This window comes from Gymnoscopelus braueri (genome assembly GCF_963280865.1).
Source record: "Gymnoscopelus braueri genome assembly, chromosome: 10".
Lineage (NCBI taxonomy): Eukaryota > Metazoa > Chordata > Actinopteri > Myctophiformes > Myctophidae > Gymnoscopelus > Gymnoscopelus braueri.
The window spans coordinates 28,546,941-28,567,882 of NC_137611.1; the positions used below are offsets into that span (position 1 = coordinate 28,546,941).

Sequence of the window (20,942 nt, forward strand, 5' to 3'; positions counted from 1 at the left end):
AACAGTATGATCTGGATCATGGAATGAAAATTTAGATTTTAGGGGGGCCTAGCTGGGTAATTTCTTTTAACTCACCTGGGAATTCTTCCTTGAGATTGGGGAAGTTGACGTTCGTATACAGGACTGGTGCTACGGTTGCGAGCTCTCCCAGAGTTTCCTCCTTTTCCCATTTCAGTGTACTCCTCTGGGCATTGGACATGGCTTCGGTCTCCCCCTCAGGCAGAGAACCAGGAGGGGTGGGGCCTTGGCCATGGGTGGGAGAGGGCCATGGACTTACAGCCTGATTGAACTTCCTGTCCCTGCAAAAGATGAGTCCAACTTTTATCTTATGCTGAAATCACTATGCTCAGCAAAACCTAAATATGAGGAAAATGCAGCATACATTATTATATAAGAATTCACAAGAACACAGACGTTTAATTACCTTGGATTGTCAGTGAAAGGCATACGGTGGAGGGGGGAGAAATTTTCGGGGATGCAGGGCCCTGCTCCTGGATTCGGAGGGAAACGTTGATTTGGTCCCATCATGCCATTAGGCATCCTTGGAAACATGGGATTCCCTGCAAGAAAGAAAACGCATTTAGAGAGCTGAATGATATGCTTTAGACCATGAGAACTGGATCAGATATATTGGACAGTTTTGGGTGCCAGGCGATATCGATTTGGTAGTGGCATCTAAACCAGCAGTATCATACCCAAGATGCATTGCACAAACAGCCAGAGCTGAGCTGAGCCAACGTAAATTCAGGTAAACTGTAAATAGTTTTTTTTAGGCATTATGTTACAGGTGGTTAACTCATTCACTGCCTGAATTATTTCTGGCCGTGTTTGCCCACTGTGAGTTAAGTTTAGTTGGGTTTGGTGTGGTTAAGGTCAGGGTAAGGATCTGGGAGGGCGGTTAGTCAGTGAGATTGCGTGAATAAGCCTGGAGTACATATCTACACCTAATTTTAAATTAAAACAGAATACAGTGTACACATACAGAGTAGCATACAGTAAATGGACTGTGAAGGCTGCAAAAGTTAAGCCTAATCAGACTAATAGATTTAGTTGAATATAAAAAAGCAGCAATTACAATTTCTTTGCGTAAATTCATTGAAATGAAATATACGGTATTAAACCCATTTTGGGGCGGGACCCCTATTTTTAACTATACTTTTCAAGACGGGAACACCTTGTGGGGTTCCTGTTGCTATCTACAGTATATAGCAACATAAATGTTTTGTAATTTATGAATACATATTTGAAGTTTTTCCAGAAAACTAAGGTCAGGATTTACAAGGTGTTTTTAGACCTCAGCTCTAAATGGGTTACACAATAATTATTTAAAAAAATCATGCCCTTCGATTATTCTATTAATCAAAAATAGATAGAACAATAGAATCATCGTGAGAGTAAATAATTAATAGCTGCAGCAGCCACGTGAATGTATGAAATATAACAATTACAAGCAGGAAACAAATTAGAGTGAGCCTTGAGAGCTGCTTTCCAGTTACAATGGCAGTCAATGAGAGCCTATTTAATCATAACAAGGTAACAACCCAAACCTCTACAAAAGTGGTCATGCCCTTTAAGCAAGGAAGAACAAAACGTTTTGAAGCAAGCAGGACACATTCTACAGTCTTTTCACGCCATACGTTATGGCAGGAACAAAAATAACTTTACTTTGTGTAAGACGCAAGCATTGTGTCCTTCAACGCTTGCCAGACACATCCGCTAATGTAAAGTATTTCAACCTGTTGCATGTGCTGTTGTGCAAATATGCGTTGCGTATGTCATTTCATGTAGCATTACTTAACACAACAATTGTAATAGTATTATTATAGGCTACTAATTTATTTTGAAGCTGGCACGATTACGATTCCCTTCCCCCCACAGTTTTTATAAAGTCCTCCCTGTTGCGCTGTCTGTGTGTCTGTGTGTCTGTGTGTGTGTGTGTGTGTGTGGGCTAATCTGTGTGCCGTGTTGTGCCAAATATGCATAGATATACAAGCTCATTGTGTGCTTTTAGATGAGCAGTTTTTTTTAGTATAAAACAGGGTTAAAGTAGTTCAACTAATTCTGATGCTATAGACGCCTTAACAGACAACGTCACACTGATAAGAACCCATTTTTTGAAATATATAATCCTTGGTATATATAATCTTGGTATATATGATCCCCCAACCCCCTGTTGTGTGTAAACAATAATAACAATTCAAAGCAGTTGTCCTCCAAACCCCACCTCCAGTGGCTGTCATAAGAACGGAGGGAGCGCTCTATGATCATGGCACCAGAACCTGCTCTTGCTCGCACAGCTGCAGCCCATCAAGGCTAATTTATGCTCCGCCCGCGAAGGTGTCGCTCGCAGAGAACGGCCGAGAATAGCAGACCTCCAAGCTCACAGCGGTCACATCCGTGACGCGGTTGTGAGCTTGTATGTCAGCTGTTCTCGGCGTGCAATACCGTTGCGTATAAGTATATGTCTCGCTAGGGCGCACCCCACTAGCCAACACACAAGAGGGGGTTGAATGAACTGAAACCAGCGCACCCCAAAACAGCAGGTTTGGGGATCTGTTGGGAATTGATTAATTGACTGTGCGTACAGTCTCAATGTTTGTTAACAAATAATTGGTCTATATCACCCCGGCGATTTTACTCATATGGATATGAAGCATCGACTGAAGGTGGAAATGTACACATTTACCCGAAGAGTAACACAATAAACGCTAGAAACTAGTCAAACAACTCCAAAGACTACATTTCCCATGAACACGGCTGCTGTAGGAGACGGTGATTTCAGACCCGGAAGTGTAGTTCTTAAGACTTTTAGGGGAGAATTCATTCCATTTTCGCCAGAAACAGGCTGTATCAAATATGAATGAATACCATAAACGATGCAGAGCCACCCCCCTGACAGAATCGCCGGGGTGGTGTGTTTATGTTTGGAACACAGTTCTTATACGACTTGATCTAAGATTCCCCAATGGGGATTTCAACACAAAAAATAAAGCCACAAACCAGCGAAACAGCGCCCTCTAGCCAGACGTCAGACTTCGGCGCTATATATTAACTCATTTAGTTGGGGACCCCCTGGAGGTCCCCGGACCCCACTTTGAGAACCACTGACTTACAGTACCTTTAATCTGTGAATAGGGAGCGCTTGATCTGATTTACCCAAAGCGTCAATAGCATCAATATTAAAACCGATCAAGTTTTAATTAAGACTTGTGATAATATGATTAACTCATTCAGTGCCATTCTTATTTATGGCAGTTTGGTTCTGAGTGCCAAAGCCAAAATTCATTGTAAAAAAAAAGTGCTTAGGAGCCGAGATACAGCCTTTTTCAGTAAGAAGTTAAACAAGAAGTGAATGGAGCAGCAAATCTTCAAATCATCATATCTTGGGTTCTGAACATTTTTTTCAAAAAAAAACAAACAAAATCTTTCATGACGTCTTAGATGTCACGTGGCGCTCAGGGCGCTCAGAGGCCATGACGTCAGTGGCACTGAATGAGTTAATTGTGCAGCCCTACACGGCACTGATGGACAGTTTACCTGTGCTAGGGTGGGGCATGCTGGTGCCTGGTGTTGCAGGGAGGGGTCCTGGGCCCTGGGGATGAGGCACCTGTGGTGGTGGTTGGTTGTTGCTGGGGCTCAGGACTGCTGTGAAGAGATCTTCTACATCCTTACCCTCCAGCTCTGCAAAAGAGTATCAATTAAGTCAGCACTACATAATATTGATTATTATGTATAATTCGAATATCGACCGATTTGATTTGTACTTTGCCTGACATCTAGGGCATAACTATACAGATGGCAAGTACAAATGATTTATCTGTAATTGCAGGCTAATAGTGCAGGACAAAAAAAAAGTGAAATGGGTTAATTTTATATAGGGTAAAAAAAAACAAGAGGTCATGAATTTCATGTAGAACTTCTACCTATGTAGAAGCGATTTGATTTTTTTTGCCTTATGGACTTGAATTTGTAATCAAACGCTGAACAATAGAACATGCTTTACTATGGGTGGGAATCACCAGGGACCACATGATTCAATTTGAATGAAAATAATAATACAAATTTGATCACAATTCTTGGGCCACAATTCAATAAGATCACGATTATTTGTGATCATGTTGCGATTCATTAAAATGTTTATACATTTCTGATCATTGTTTCGGTACCAAAGTCAGGTGACCACACCAAGATGGACCAGCTTGAGCTCACTAGTCACCAAGACAGCTAACCGGATGATCCTCAACCGTCTTCGACTTAGACTCCTCTGCTGAAAAACTGACTGAATGGCTTTCACCCTGAACGCGCAACAGTCGGGCAGATAGTGGCTCTGAGGCGGATACTGCGGTGATCACATTCATTGACTTCCCAAAACTTGACACCATACACCAGGGGTAACTCATGAACATTCTCTGGTCCTGAGAAGATGGTGCAGATGATAGCGGCAAGCTGTGGTCAGACTTGAGCCAAGATTCAGACCCATGATGGTTTTGAGATTCTTGCGGTTGTCCTACTTTCTGTTTATTGTGGCAATGGACCATGCCCTGAGACTCGCAATCAGTCGCTGGGAGGAGACACTGGGGTTCATGCTGTTCCCGAGGCAGACTAAGCAAGGACATTCCATCACGATCACCGACCTCGACTATGCACATGACATTGCCCTAGTCTCGGACACAGCAGAGAAAGGGAGGGAACTGGCAGTAGGAAAGGAGTGCAGGAAGATAGGCCTCAAGCTCAACGCCAAGAAAACAACAGTAATGGCATTTAACACAAAGGACAGAACGATTGCTACTGCCAGCTCGAGGTAGTTGAGGACTTCAAATATCTCGGTCCCTGGACTGCTTCGACGGAACCGGATCTGAGGGCACTTTCCTGGTTACCCTGTTTGGGATGAGGCGGCTGTTTGTGGCTACAGTGGAATCAGTAATGCTGTATGGGGCAGAGACATGGATGCTCACAGTACAGCAGGAAAAGGCCCTTTTCCAGCTACGATTGGCACTTGATGTCACATGGGCAGAACATATCAGAAACCTGGACCTTTACGGAGGCCTCCCGCGGGATAAAGACAAGGTCATGTAAAGACAAGGGTGACAAGGATGAGGCTGGCTGGACACTGCGTCAGGCACTCAGAACTGGTGACGAGCAAACTGACAATGTGGGAACCAACCTAAGGCTTAGGTAGGAGGTGAAAGAGGCGCACCACCTACATAGACACACTGTGGTGTGACAGAGGAGCTAGCAACAATGCAGAGCTACGGTCATTGGTGCTGGATAGGATTTAACCTGAGAAAGATCCGACAGGGATCAAAACGTTACATTCGAGCATTCAACAAGAGTTGCAAGCCCTTCTTTTGAATTGAACTTCTGTACTTTGCAGTTTGGTTCAGCACCAAGGAAAGAGGGATGTCATAACATTACGTGGCCCTCACATCTAATTTAAAAAAAATCACGTGTTGACTGAAATAAAGTGTTCTTTCAAAAACACTAGCCATATTAAAAAAGAATTAAATCAATACATTTCACAGAAATGTCAAATAATAATAAATAAAATAAGTTATTCTTGGAGTCAAAGAATCGATACAGATCATATCAAAAGAATCGCATTCTTACACTGAATCGAACCCCCCCTCCCAACCCGTTTCTGTACTTTGCATAACCCTAGAAGGTTTAAGGGCAGTACATGCTCTTTGCGTTTGACAAGATCAGATGAAAATGCTAAATGTTGATAGAAAAGCATTAAACACAAACCTGGAATTTTGTAGAGTTTGCTGAGAATTGATTCTGAAACAAGCAATGAAAGGAATGGGAGAGAACAGATAATTATTAAGTAATCATCATGTAATTCATAGCAACTCATCAAAGGGGAAGCCAATGGGACTTTCGGCACTTCAAGATGATTTTATAAGTGCCTTGTCCCAGACTAACCATCAGTGACCATCTTGTCCAGCTCTGGGCTGAGGATGCCGTCCAGAGGTTCCTCTGAGAGGGCACGAGGTGTTCGTCGGCCAGAATGGGAATGGGGAACCCCTGCGGAGCCGTCTGAAATGTGCCCAATGTCCAGCCCAGCTGTGGAAACAAACACACAGACGTACGAAAAAAAACAAACAAAAATCACAACACATGCACATATGAGGCACCGGTCAACGACGTGTAAAAATAGGCCTAAAGTGAGAACATGTTTATTGCCTAATCAGCCCGTGGAATGCAATCATAACAGCACATTCTAAATCACAGCTCCTAAGGGGTCCCTGCATCATGTAATACGAGTGCTCTGGGAGCAATGAAGAGGCAGACAGGTCATATTAATTCTGAGCAAAGATACATAAACACTTGAACGCTTGTACAGGAAAACACTGTTCTGCCCCCTCAATTACGCTGCTCTTTCCTACCAACAGCCGTTACACTCCTTATAATGAGGACTAAAACATGCAACCTTCAGCAAATTTATAATAATTAATTCAGCTAATAAGAAGTAAAAACCCATTTGAAAAGATGGATAACTGCACTGCCAGCAGATTAAATGAAGATGATGAACAATGAAGCAAGCTTAGCAAAATTCTTCGAGATGCCTATCACTGGAGAACTATTTAGATACTCTTGCCACAGAGGCTAGCTTCTTATTCTCTCCTGCACGTCAAAAACACAAACACTGAGCAACGACGACAACGACAGCTGTTAGTTCCCAAGTCTTGTATTGGGGCAAAAACATATCAACCTAGACTACATTTAAGTTATACAAAGAGTACTAGTTACAAAGAACCAAGGACACATATTGGCCTCAGTGGAATTGCAAAGCTTTTCTCTGCCAAATTGCAAAAAATAAATAAATAAAATGTCTAGAAAAATCGAATGAAGGTTTACTTAGGCCTCTTGTTCTCTAAATTGCTCACTTCTAAATTGCTTATTTCTTTGAGTTTGAATGGGAGTGTGTCCTTGATGGTCTGTCTCTGTAAACATCTCTCAGGCATCTCTGGTTGGCTAGACATGAATTTGTACTAAAATCACTGGTTTGGGCACAATTTCCTAATACATTGCAATGCTGAAATGTATTAGGAAGGAGACACTGCCTGTGTGCAAAGATTAGTAGGAAGCGGCTCAGCACACACACACACACACACACACACACACACACACACACACACACACACACACACACACACACACACACACACACACACACACACACACACACACACACACACACACACACACAGTAAGAGAGGAAGAATGCAGTAAAGCAAGGGATGAGTAGGCCATGGCACCCTTACCAAAAGGAGGAGGTGAGCTGTCAACCTGGAAGGGGCAAAAATCAAGACCTACAAAAACCCAAAAACCAGATATAAATGAGTGAAAAAAAGAGTGGAGACAGAACAGGCAAAAATCACGCTTCAGACAATGCAAAAATAAAGATAAATCAAGTGTGAACGAGAAGGAAAACCCACAGTCAAAAGAATGTGACATTCAAAACTACAAATGTGGTGAAAAGAAAAATAATTAGCTGTCTGAGGAAGTTTTTGCCCCGTTTGCAACCCCCACCACCATTTTGAGAGGCTAGAGCTAGAGGTGTAGAAGCTATACATTATTGCCACTGTGACTGCCCGTGAGATTTAACCACTTAAACCCTATGCACTTTGTTTGTTGACCAGTGTCACCCAGGGGTCTATACTAAACACCCTACTTTTCTCCCTTTATAAAAAATCTTTTTGCCAAAAATAGCCAATCAACAAGCTTTAGATCTGCTATTTTCACCAAATATCCGCCCCCAGAATAGGGGCGCAAGAGTTCATGTGGATATGACGCACCAGAGTCACTGCTCGCCTTCCCCAGCATTCCCAAGATGTCTGCGTCAGTGTTCAGAACGTCAGACAGATCAACTAATGGTTCCTCAGAAGTCTCTGTAGATGGAGAAGATAAAATGAAGCAATCAAAAATCATAATTAATGGTAAATGATAAATGGACATGAGGTTAGGAGTTGGCGCCACTCATTCAAAAGTGCAAAACAACGTAAGAGTGTGTGTTTGCATGTAGTAGGGCTGAGTGTAGCAATTCAGCATTCCTAAAGTCTGTGAGGCGAACGCAGAGCTCCTCCAGAAATAATAGTCTCCGGAAGTCTATGCAAATTAAGACATTATTGGTTACTAAGTTGGTTTACAAGGAAAGCAGCAGAGTTGAACTGTCTTTTATGCCAAGTTCCCTTGAACAATGATCTATACTACACTGTCCCTATTGCTGCTAACCTGCAGTGTTGCCCATTTGGCTTGTAGACAACCACATGTCTCCATACACATGGAGTTTTTGCCGGGAGAGTGTAACGTGTGTGGAGGAACACGCTATCCCTCCCAGCTCCTCACTGAACAGTCTCCGCAACCAACCCGTAGAAGTCACTAGTGCAGCAACAAAGAACACATTCCCCAGTTGGCGCCACACCGGTGAACATGGCCAATTGTGTTTGTTGGAGCGCACGGCCAAACCGGAGGCACCAAAACCCCAGTCTCCATGGTGGTGGTCAAGAACTTTAACTCTGTGCCACCTTGATGCCCATAAAATAGAGTGTGTTGACAAAGCTAACCTTTGAGTTGATTCCTATACTGGCAGTCTGGCTTGTTTAGGCCATTGACTACAGTAGGGGTTTCAAAAACTACAGTACTAGACTTTTTATTTATTTATTATAAAGCAGTGACAATATATCCACAGCAGCAGGCGTTGTAATACATCTACAGTATGGGTAAATGTTTTCAAACAAATCATGGTTGTCATACGTGACGTTGTGCAGTCAGTGAGGGGCGCTAAAACAGCAGACGTGCAGAAACGAGACAAAGGCCGAGAAATCCCTGTTATTTCTCTAAATTGGTAGATTACAATCAACAGTGTGGAAATATTTTACTTACTAAAGATTTCTACTGTAGTTTAATAAGTACTAAGTTGTACCTCGAACTGTTTTGAGCATGTGGATCATAGCCTTCGAACAACCGAAGGTGAACATAGATTAGTTTGAACAATCATTTTTCGTAGTTTTGCCATGTTAAGTAGAAAGCAGTCGCAGTGTTACAGCATTCAAACCATGAGACAGACAGTACTGTATCTCCAGCCTCAGACAAGCTTACAAGGGGTTTAGTCCAATCAGATCGCAGCTCATTTCTAAACAATATAGCCATTAACAGGGAAATAGTCTATATCTATGTACGATGTACTGTATAGCCGAAGCTGTGAACAGACAATGACATGTATTGATGGTGGTATGGTCCTTTAACATGACAGACACTGGACCATGTCTCTTACTTTAATGGTTTTCAGGAGTAATTAAGCAATGTTTGTGTACGTACGTGCTACCACAGGTCTAGTAGGGAGAGGAGTGGCCGAGGCGCTGAGCAGGGGGTCCGACGAGGGGTCCAGGAAGCGGGTGGTGGGGTGCTTCCTGTCTGCATGGCCCTGTCCTTCCTCCAATAAGCTGGAATCTGCCCCCTGCTGCCTGCTCTGCTTGCTCTTGTCCAACAGGTCCTTCCCGAAGAACGCCTCCTGTCCATGACAACACACAACACGGGTCACTTCCCTGGATTGACACCGTTACCACAGGAGCTGTCAACCTGTCATCCCTGACACTCCCCCATGAGACTTTCCTTGGGAAAGCACACCACTCCTGTCTGGTATAAGCCTAGGGTTTTATTCACACACACACAAGGCGAGGGCCCAGGAGAATCGACCAAAGTGACAGGCAGAAGCATTGAGACCAACACACATGCTACGGTCACTGTTGTCCCCACTTGTCTCAGCAACCTCCTCCCCACCCCCAACTGCATGTATCCACCGGTCGCCTACCTTGCTCAACCCAGGCACGTGACTGCAGCTCCCCACTGTGCCGAGACATTAAAAGCCTAACGCGCCGCCGTTTCAATAATTAATCAATTGCGCTTCTCTGCTTTGGACCCTTTCGTTTAGACTGAACAAACCCTTCCTCCTCCGCCCCCCCCCCTACCGCAGTGGGATACAGACCAACACTGACAGCTGCCAGTGTCTTAATGCAACTCACATATCTCCATGTTTTAGCCAAAAGAAGGTGACATTGAGATGCTGACTTGGAGAAAGGGAGTCTCAAAGTCATCTCCAGTTTAGCTCTCGTACGTCAATTGGCAAGCCAGACAGGAGCCGTTTGGAGAAGATGATCGGTGCAGAGTATTCTCAGTGGAAATCTCCAGAAGCTTCAGGCCATTCCCCTCTTATTTTTATTTTTTTAAGTATACAGAAGGGGCTCCCCTGCACCAAAGATCTATCTTTAAGTGGTTGCCAGGCAATGTATTCCGTATTCTGAACCTCCCCTTGCCATGGGCGGGATTACGTGGCAGATTATGAAGATAGTGTATGACATGTCCAGACAATGAGTATATGGATGGGTAGCTTACATGATTATAAAAATGAAATAATGACTGTTCTGACTTTTAAGTTAAAGGATAATTCTGGACTAGCCTTACCTTTATATGATGTTATTATGTCCTAGGACAAGTGGTACAGTAGAGCATTTTCATAACTCCATCCCATTAATTTTTTTTGGTTTTATCTGACGTTCATAATAACAGAAACCTGGCCACAGTGTTTTTGTCCCAAATGGAAAAGCGGCTTGGATGAAATCACGGGTGAAATCTCGTCTTGCGAGACTTCGGGAGGGGTGCATCTAACACAAACACCGTGGACAGTTTTCTGTCATTAGGAAAGTCAGATATCACAGAATCTTTTTTTTCTAGACTTGTACTGTATCAGCTATTGCTGTTCAGGTGACAGACCTGCAAGTATGCGGGAAAAGCCTCCTCTAATTTGGTCTTCTTTTTCCGGTAGCGTTTCTTGATCTTCTCTGGGACCTCTGGTCCAGGAGGAATCTCATCGACGGGTGTATCAGGCAGTGCTTCTGTCCATGCTTTATACAAAGAAAACATAAAAAAGTACACATTTTTTTTATATGAAGAAATCCTCTCTTTCTTCAAGCTCACAAAGCTTAATCTAAAGTCAAGTCAACCGTTTTACAGAGAGAACTGTAACTATATGGAGTGATATGTAGAGGTGTTCACTGACCCTCCTCCTTTCCTGTAGGGTTCTCTGATACAGAGCCAGAAGAATCCTTCCTGCAGAGGGATCGCTTGGCCTTGCCGGGGCCCTGTCCTGGACGACTCCTCTGGCGCACCATGAAACCTCCAATACCTGAGTGAAGGTTATTTCTTTTATTTAAAATCTTCAAATAATACTCAAAAAAGGTTAATTTTAGGCTCTGAAAAGACACAAAAATCACGTACTCTGAGTTGCATTTCTGAAAGATTCCTCTCCCCCAGACACCCTATCAGAAAGTTTCATCTACCCAAAACAATCTACGGCATCCAAAGCAATATAAATCAAACAACTTGTCCACTACCGACAGGCTCAGTCTCTGTCATGTCAATTTTATTTATCAATTAAATTGCTTACACTTTTTTGCATCACAGATTGTGCCGTTAGAAGGCATCTTGCACATGAAAATATGCCATAACTGCAGAAATGGTAAACACGCATCTAGAAAGGGATGGGCAGGTTTTAAAGCCTGCCCAGAGGGAATAAGGAGTGTTAGCTGGAGATAAAAGTGACATTAGAAGTTTCACTGTTGAGAAGCACTGGTGAACAACCCCATTGCCAGTATACTCAATAATATCCTACACATCCACATACATCTTTTATGTCGCTCCATGCCCACTCAGCTAAGAGTCAGAGAGCTACAGTAGCTCCCAGGATCTAACAACAAATTAACCAACAGCAAAGTTGCTAAAATACTCTAAACTGCATATCTTAGAAGGGAATGGGATTACATGATTTGTTTTAGCCAAGCTAGTTAGTTAACACATCGGGTGCCAAACGCGGTCTGAACCGTGTTTTCACAGAGTAGCGCTTCGGTCACTTTTCTTTTTTTTCACACGAGAGGGGCTGGAGCAGCTCTGGAATCTGAGAAGGAAGGGCCTTATAGATCACCGTGCCAAAAAACATGGCTCCCCATCCGCTCCTTCTCTAAAACCCCTGTAACTCCCTATAACTGAAAGATGTCATCGTTCCAGGCGTTAGCCAGGACCATCGTGCAAAATGCACGCATGCTTTGTTTCACATGGATTGCTCGTCTTGGAGTCAGCTTAAACAACGCCGCGCAGCTCAACGGTGAGATTTCTGGCACCGAAAGTAATCTGTTATTATTAAATTCTGGCACCGAATGTGTTAAGTGTACATAATGAAAGGAAATCTCCAGCCAGAAATTTTAGGACATTTATTTGCCCATAAAATCTGTATCATTTATCATGAGGATCAGGATATCCTTGCAGGCTTGAACTAGTTCAACTACTCTTCCCTCAAAAGTATTCTTCTGGAATTACATCATAGACTTGTATTAGAATTCTATACGTATATGCACTCATACTCCAATTCTTATTAAGTTCCTGTCCACCACCGCAGAGACTAGGGATTAGAATCCTCTGCGGTGCTTCTGGCTTGGCCGAGCATCAATACAAACACAACTGGCCATGTTCATAGGAGGGAACCCGGGCAGGGAGGGCCATATATGTATGAGGGCTGCTCACTGGCAGGTGAGCCATTAGGGATCAATAGCAGTAACACGCCTTAGACGCCTAAGTGTATGGGGAATTCAGAAAATGGCATGATGACTACATTGGGAGAAAGAGAAAAATATACAGCAACTAAAAGGTCACAATGACTATGTGGTTGCCGTACTTGCCCAAATCGCAATCAACCATATGATTTGGAACAATTGCTGTGAGGGGCATGCGAGAGAACAAGAATAAAGTTCTACCTGGCGGTCTGTTCAGACTACACTGGGGGAAGGCACAACATTGCATCTTTTTGCACTGCAGTGCTCAAGAAGTACTCCTCCTTACTGAGTATACTACCACCTTAAGAGATGTCCTGGATTTTGAAGACATGCTTTAGAAAGCAGGAGAAAATAACATTGACAGCCCGCTCATATTGGTTCGTAGCATTATGTCCCAACGAAACCTTACACAGCACATATTGTTTTCAGGCTTTGTGCTGTGAATTTTATTTATACTGTATGTCACATGATGCAGCTTCAACATGGCCATGTCTTAAAATATACTAATTGAATTACCATCTTAAACAATGATATGACTGAAGCGGTGTAGTGACCACTGCTTTCATGATGAAGACATGGTTAAGAAAATAGCCCCTTGGAATACACTAGATAGAGCACTCTGCACGTCAGAGGCCCTGAAATGGCTGTGCTGTGCTTGGCTGCAGCTAGAGAGAGCACTGGGCACGTACTGCACCATTTTACGCTTCACAGGAGCTGTCTCCTTCAATCAGGTGCCCTACCCGGCCGGTACGGCTTCCTCTTCCTCTTCTTGCTGCCGTCGGCCCCCTTGGAGTCGTCTTCTGCTGGCTCTCTCTCCAGGCTCGAATCAGACTTCCCCTCGCAATCCAGGAGCTCTGCCTCTGTGACAGGGAGACAGAACGCGTACAATGAGACAGTCCTGCAGCACAGACCACACTGGACCCCCCCCCCCCACCCGACACAAACACAGCCTGGGTCAATTCTATCTCAACTCCGCTCAGCGGTGGAGCATTAAACCAGGAACCCCAGTTTGATAAACGGCACATTAGGCCATGCCATGCACTCCCATTTGATATGATTTTTTTTTTTATCTCTGGGACAACCAATTTACACTGTAAAATCCTCAGTGTTACTCTAACTCAGAAAGGACAAATGGTTCCGGAGTTACAGACCCGTAAGTGTCCATTTGGTTCCCAACTATCATTCATTTAGCTGGGGACCCCCTAGAACCCCCTTGAGGATTCGGCAGAACTCAAGTTGAGAACTAGTGCATTACACTGACTGAAATTAAGTTCAGAAATATCTCAACACTTATTTCAGTTTTTTCCCCCCAATTTTTTTTTCAGTCAACGTCAACGAATTTCTACTGATCTTGTGTTTGGATATGAACAAAAGGCGTTTGGGAAACCATGGAACTCGGATCAACTGTAACTGTCTTATACCGTTAACACCAAGACAATAATGCACTCCCAAATATTGCACCTATAAACCAATTGCAATTCAGACAACAAGTAACTGAATCTCTATCAAACATTCTTAACTCTTTAACTGCCAGAGTATATACACATTAATAAACTCACCCTTGCCAGCGATTTTTGTGTTTTATAACCTTTTTCAAGTATTCACAGAATATTTATCTCCAGTATGATCGATCCCCTGATGGTTGCTAATCACTGAGGGTTTCAACGAGGTCATCGCGACCTCGTTGACATTTGTTGTCTGCCTTTGAAAATAGCATGCCTTGACCAAAAATACATAGTAAAAAAAAAAAAGTAGACAGGAGCCGAGATACAGCATTTTAAAGTAATAAGTTAACCAGGAAGTGAATGGAGCAGTAAATCTTTGGATCGCGTTATCTGTGTGAAAAAATAAACTTTTTTTTTTTATTGACGCGTTAACTCGTCCATGGCCATGTGGACCAAGTAACAATTGACTCGAAAACGCGTTCATGGCAGTAAAAGAGTTCATGAGGATATTCCATGCTGACCCTTGCCGTTGGCGTGTCTTCTAAACCAAAACGCTCTGGTTTCTGTCTCTGTGCATGAAAAACTCTCACTTAAATTCTACAATGAAAATCATGTAAGTGCGGTGGAACCACCATACACATTTTCACTAAACCATTGGTGCTATCAGCAGTTATTTTTCATATTACTCCCTCAATGTCTCGCTTATGGGAGAGCGCCCCCTGGCGTGATCACCGAAGCATTTATTATCCATTTCCAGACAATTCATTGGCTGGATCAAAGTCCCACCAGAACACGTCAAACCCCCTTTGTGCTACATAAGGGACCTCCGTGACCCGTCACACTATTCAAACTTTCCTTCTCGCAGATATCACAGAGCACGCATCTCTCAGTCTGAGCAACAGTCGAGTAGTTTACTAATAGTTCACCAACAGGACAGGAGCGCATCTTGGACCCCGAATGCTACCAAACGGCTTTCTGGGATTTTCACAGCATTGTGTAAATCCAGCATTTTAGCTCTTCTTCTTTTAGCTCTCCCATAAGTGAGACATCTCGCACGTAATACTCAAATAACCGGGGTTAAGTTTGTAACCTACTAGAGGTCCGGGCGCCCTACGGGCGCCCTGCCCCCTAGCCGCGCACAGGGCTCTAGTGAGGGCTCGCTTATTTTGGGGTTATGAAATTGTGAAAAAAATAAAAAAACAGGGGGTCCCCCTTGGAGGCTTGGGACCCCCGCAAAACATCTCGGACCCCTTGGGGGTCGCGCGAAACATCTCAGACCCCTTGGGGGTCCCTGGAGACCTAGTGTGGTCTAGCTCTGAGATTAATGGAGTACAAAGGGAGAAAAAACAAAAGGGAAAGCTTGTTGGTCGCGAAACCTGGCAACCCTGGGTTGAGGCAGACAACACATGGCGAACGGCGAACATGTTGCTTGCGCACCCAGGCAGACAAAGACATGGCAAAGGAAAACGGAAAACTGTAAAGCCACAGCCACGCATGCAAGAGGTTGCACATGAACTCTCCAGCCGCACTGAGGCACTCCAACACAAACACTCTGACAGTAAGCTTGACACAACAAACATCAGCACCACACTGCTGTTTGTCCAAAACACACAATATCTCCTCTCCCAGCGAAGTCATGTGTTCATTTATCGACAGCCGTACAGACTCCATTTGACACATGTTACCTCATTTATCCAGCTCTTACTGACTGTCCCCTAAGATCCTGGTGTCTGGTGCATAGCGTGTCTGGCCCATGGCTTGTGGATCTCTCGCACATGACTGGCTTAGCCTGTGTTGCCTGTCCCATAGCTTGTAGATCTCTCGCACATGACTGGCTTAGGCTGCGTTGCCAGGTGTGCTTATTTTTGTAAGCGTTTTTGGCCTTATTTTCAAGTTACTACTACGCTACTTCAAGTTTGCTTCTTGAAGTAGCGTGTAATTGGTTGTTTGCATGCATGCTGTTTGCTTGTGGCCAAAGTGACTTTCGTGTGAGAGCCTTGGGGGTCCCTGGAGACCTAATGTAGGTCTAGCTCTGAGATTAATGGAGTGAAAATGAAAGGGGAAGATGCAAACGAATTGTGTGTGTGTGTGTGTGTGTGTGTGTGTGTGTGTGTGTGTGTGTGTGTGTGTGTGTGTGTGTGTGTGTGTGTGTGTGTGTGTGCTTGATGTTGGTCGCGCGACATGGAAACCTGGCAACCCTGGGCCTGTGCGGCTCCTCCTTTGCTGACGAGGCACGTTTTTAACTCGAGTCGACAGTACAGCGTAGGACCCGGATGAACGGCAGAGACAAACTGGCGAGGCACGTCACGCATGCGTAATTTTGCCAATTGTATTATAGGATAGTTAGATGTTTTGACATTAATGTTCTCTGTTGCACGGTCCCATTTACCAAGGGAAAGAGCATAAAGTCTTGGTCAAAAACTCTCCTAGCTCTTGAATCATTTGCCAGAAGGCGGTGGTGGCTACCCAGTGGGTGATGGGAAAGAGTAGATCACTCACCAGAGAGGGGGATGAGGGGGGTGAATTTAAACATAAAACAGGTGATATTAACTGTTAACTGTTGATATTAAGTATAATATTGTAAAGCAGAATTGATGATAGGCTAATGTACATGTATAGTGGATTCACAGTTATGTAGTGTATGTTATCTACTTGTGGACTGTCCGTGCACGTAAATGGCCTTGGGGTACAGTAGGTGTACATGTACAGTGTGTGTGTGAGTGGGGGTGTCCGTGAGAAAGTTTGATCGATCTGGACCTGTTTGTGTATATGTGTATGCACACGTTATATGTATAATATCATATCATATAATAATGTATGTGTATTTATGTATCATAATTTGCTTGCGTGGGGCAAGTCGGAATGATGCATGTCGGGAACAATGCAAGTTGGGAGTGCATTCCCCACCCGGTTATGCAATACCCGCACCAGTTTACCAGTGTCGAGGCATGCCCAAAAATGGAGCTCAGGCCATTCTATGGTGTCAGTACTATGATGACATATTGATGACATCAGGGTATTCCATATACAGAGATTTGCTGATTTATTGATATTTTTGGGAGTTCCGCTGATCAGACTGACTTGCCACTACCATTTATATGGAGATCCCTGAGAAAACCTCAACAACTCGCTGTGGTTCTGTGCCTTCATTGCTTCGCCCCCTCAGCCAGACAAACAGACAATATTAACAAATATTACTCTGAAACAATATTAATTAACCCATTAAGACCTGAAGCCGCTTCTACAAATGTCTTCTAAATCCCAACAGTATTCTGAAAAAACGTATGTTTCTATATCAGTGGTGCTCAAACTTTTTCATGTCAAGGACCCCCAAAATTATATGTATTTGGCCGCCAAACCCCATTTCAAAATGTTTTGTTCCAGGGACCCCCAGAAGCAAAGATTTGAGTAAAAAATGTTTGCTTTAAAACAATATTATATTCAAAGATTTGCACACATTTTCACGATTTAAAAAAAATAGCAGATCTACAAGCTTGTAGCGCGGAAGTTGGTGCCGCGCTATGAGCTTGTATATCTGCTATTTTTGAATAGCCAAAGTGTAAAATAATGCTTTTTAGCTCAAATCAAAAAGTGACTCAGATGCGTTCCAGGTCTTAATTAATATTACTCTGAAGGCCTCGATTAGCCAATCATGCGATGAAAGCTGTAGTGATTATAAAGAGTATTTTTTTCCCCAAGCACTGTTTGGAAGACAGGGTACCTCTGTTATCCTCCATGTCTTCGTCACGGGAGTGCTCTGACAGCGGGTCCACGGGGGCCTGGAGCACCGCCACGCTGTTCTGGTTGATGATTTTCAGCTTCAGCTTGGGCTTGGGCTTCCTGCGCCGCGATGCGGTGGCAGACAAGCTCTGGAGCTGGCACAGCCCGGACTCTGTCAGACACACGCCGTCCTGCGTGTAGGTCCTCGCCAAGTCTGAAACACATAGTAACAAAAAGAAGAAGAAAAAAGGGTTGAGGGCTATGACCACTAAAAGGACAAATTTCCAAAGATTTTCCCAAAAGGTTTTTCCCAAATGTTTGCGTCGCGACGCATTGTGAGTTTGTAGATCTGCCATTTTCAAATTTTCACCTATAATGCCATGCCCCCAATAGGGATGCCAGGGTTAAAGTGGTTAATAACAATTTGGCAAAGAAAAAATAGGAGAGGCTTATTATGAATTAGGAGCCAAAAGCCACTGGTTGGAAAATATACATTTTGCCATTTCTGTTGTTATTTATGTCTCAGTGTTAACACATTGACTGCCAATCGCGTAGATCTACGCGAACCTATTTAAAGCCGCCACGTGCCAATCGCGTAGATCAACGCGAACCGGTGTGTTTTTTTTCTTTCTCGAAATGAACAAAAAGTGCACTTTCTGAAATTTTCGATCCACTTCCGTTTCCGGTGGTGCTACCGGAATTATCCGGGTTCCGTTTTTTTCGATCGTATCCGCTTCCTGTCTGGGATCCTGTCTAAAAGTCGATTATCTCGGTTGTTGTTTTTCTCCTCGCTGATCACTGTTTAGCGTTCACCGCTGTAGCTTCAAGATGGCGGATTGGATTTCGAAACGGTTTTCGCTGGCCGTTTCACACAGATCCCCTGTGTGTTTAGAACCAAATGAACGCGCACTTTTAACGTGTTTAGCTGTGGCGACATGAAAAAAACAAAAAAACAACAATAAAACGCTGGCACTGGTGAGTACATTATGATATTAACCTCTGGCATGGAATGTGTTAAAGCTGCAGCCTTACCCATTTCTTTAGCCTTTGAGACGATGTGCGTCATAACTGGAGCCTCAATGGAGTCTCTGGCCTTGGCCGTTACTGCAGCAAAACAGGAGACACAAAAGGCATTAAATAACAGATACGGGTCGAGGAAAAAAAACCAGTAGGGACAACTGTAATTGTTCTACAGCAGACATTGTAAAAAGCATTGAAAAAAGAAAGGAAAACACAAGGGTTAATTATGATGGTAAGTCTGGTGAATGAATGCCGCAGTCCCTACCCCTAGTGGTCTTGAAAGCGCGACACATTGTGCAGTCAAAGCTGGTATCTGCAGCTTTCTCGACATCCTCCTCCGAATGGAGCCCCTGACAGGAGGCATGGAGCCATCTACAGAGAAGAGAGCAGGTTTAGCTACTTGGCAATTAGAACTGAATTATGAAGACACACACACACACACACACACACACACACACACACATCCCCACACACACACACAGTGTATGTGTAGGTGCGTGTGTGTGTGTGTGTGTGTGTGTGTGTGTGTGTGTGTGTGTCTGTTGGGTTGACAAGAGACATGCTGAAATATTTGGCTCATTGGAAGCGGGTGCACACCTGTCGCATTGGCGACACTGAACAATGACAGTGCCCTCAGAGTAGTCCAGCATACAGATGGGGCAGGTTGCCAGGCTGGCACAGGGGGCACACTGAGTGTAATTATTCTGCCACTCACACCTCAGGCCAGGGGAGGTGGCACCGCACTGGGTACAGGCCACACACCTGCGGGAACACAGAGAGGACAGAGGTCACAGTCCACTGACAAGACCAGGGCCGATTTAAACGATACAGAACTTGTGACACCTCGACAGAACACTCTCCTCGGGAACGGAAAAAGTTAAAACGAGGATCTATTGGAGGGAATGGTACTGTTACATAGGAAGTGAGGTCTCAAACTGAGACGAAAATTGTCGTTGCTCACCATTTGCACTTCCAGCTTTCCTTGGGTACGTTCTGCAGCGGAGGGTCCAGGCAATAGGTGTGATAACTGATGTCACAGTCGTCACACAGCAGCAATCGCCCGGGGTCTGTGGCCTGGCCACACGCCTCACATACTGTGCACTCCAGGCACCGCCAACCTTTACTCAGCACCACCTTGGTGATCTGGGGACAACGTCAATGACAAGTTAAAATGTAACAAACATGGATGTGTCCCAATATTCTGTGAGCACATATTTCACTTTCATTGTGAGAACGTGCTTACCTTTAGACCAACACAGAAGGGATGGTAGCACTGTCCACACTGAGCACAGGCCAGGAGGCGACCTTCCGCGCCCTGCCCAAAACTTCCACAGACCACGCACATGTCCTGAAAGGAAGCAGAACAACATCAGGCGTCTCGTCCAATGGAGGCTGTTCGGCTGAGATGCTTGAGATTCTAAAGCCAACACTGCTGCTCAAACGCCAACTCGACAGAATCGTATTTATAGCAGTTCTACTTATTCCAGAAGAAGTTTCGTTTGCTGAGTTGTGCATCTGAGACAAGCTGGCTGTCGTTAGCTCCTGCCTGTCAGGAGAGAATAGTTGGCTGCTGCTTAACTTTCTGGCACAGCCACTCGTCAATCACATGCTACTGCTGCTGCTACACCGCTGGTGCTGCAAATTGCAATTACTTCACTGTGTGGCTGGCTTGCCATTTGAACACACTGTGACTAAAAAATAATTTCTCCTGTCACCAGCCTAAATTCTGGTGATTGCTCCTTAGTCCTAATTGCAAGAATGTATATCATGTATATCTAGGTTCCTGAAATAAATAACAGGCTAATAGAAAAACACTTGTCAACGCACTTATTCACGCATAGCAATTTCCGATAATTTGTGTCTAATAAACACAATTTTGTCAACTGCTCCTGTGGCCATCCATGTGTGCACAGCGTACTCAGCACCGTACATTATCTTTCAACTTAACATCTTCTGGTGTTTGACACTGTAGGCATGTTCATAACTCTGATGGGAAGCAAACCTACTGTATGTCTGGTCTGTTTAACAAAGTAATAGTTTCTCTTTGTTTCTTTGTTGTGCCAGGCTAAATATTCTCGTTATGAACTGAAATGCATTCATAGTATATTTTAGCATGTCGGCAGGCACATATACTGTGTGTGTGTGTGTGTGT

General features: G+C 44.0%; 1 protein-coding gene across 5 annotated transcripts in view; it reads right to left on the reverse strand.

Annotated features, from left to right (window-relative positions):
• The window catches only part of LOC308092880 (histone-lysine N-methyltransferase 2C-like), a 93,281-nt gene that overhangs the window by 25,195 nt on the left and 47,144 nt on the right, over window positions 1-20,942 (reverse strand). For 3 of the 5 annotated variants that reach the window (XM_080438988.1, XM_080438990.1, XM_080438987.1), the window contains exons 18-34: window positions 20,034-20,138; window positions 19,752-19,933; window positions 19,388-19,552; window positions 19,056-19,162; window positions 18,803-18,874; window positions 17,772-17,984; window positions 13,346-13,465; window positions 11,060-11,185; window positions 10,774-10,904; window positions 9,322-9,514; window positions 7,800-7,892; window positions 7,266-7,313; window positions 5,923-6,063; window positions 5,746-5,778; window positions 3,538-3,681; window positions 425-560; window positions 76-299 (exon numbers count right to left, since the gene is read on the reverse strand). In XM_080438988.1, the coding sequence (XP_080295114.1) occupies window positions 76-299; window positions 425-560; window positions 3,538-3,681; window positions 5,746-5,778; window positions 5,923-6,063; window positions 7,266-7,313; window positions 7,800-7,892; window positions 9,322-9,514; window positions 10,774-10,904; window positions 11,060-11,185; window positions 13,346-13,465; window positions 17,772-17,984; window positions 18,803-18,874; window positions 19,056-19,162; window positions 19,388-19,552; window positions 19,752-19,933; window positions 20,034-20,138 (2,233 nt within the window). The remainder of the gene's footprint in view (window positions 1-75; window positions 300-424; window positions 561-3,537; window positions 3,682-5,745; window positions 5,779-5,922; window positions 6,064-7,265; window positions 7,314-7,799; window positions 7,893-9,321; window positions 9,515-10,773; window positions 10,905-11,059; window positions 11,186-13,345; window positions 13,466-17,771; window positions 17,985-18,802; window positions 18,875-19,055; window positions 19,163-19,387; window positions 19,553-19,751; window positions 19,934-20,033; window positions 20,139-20,942) is intronic. The other 2 variants (XM_080438989.1, XM_080438991.1) reach the window with 2 other exon arrangements.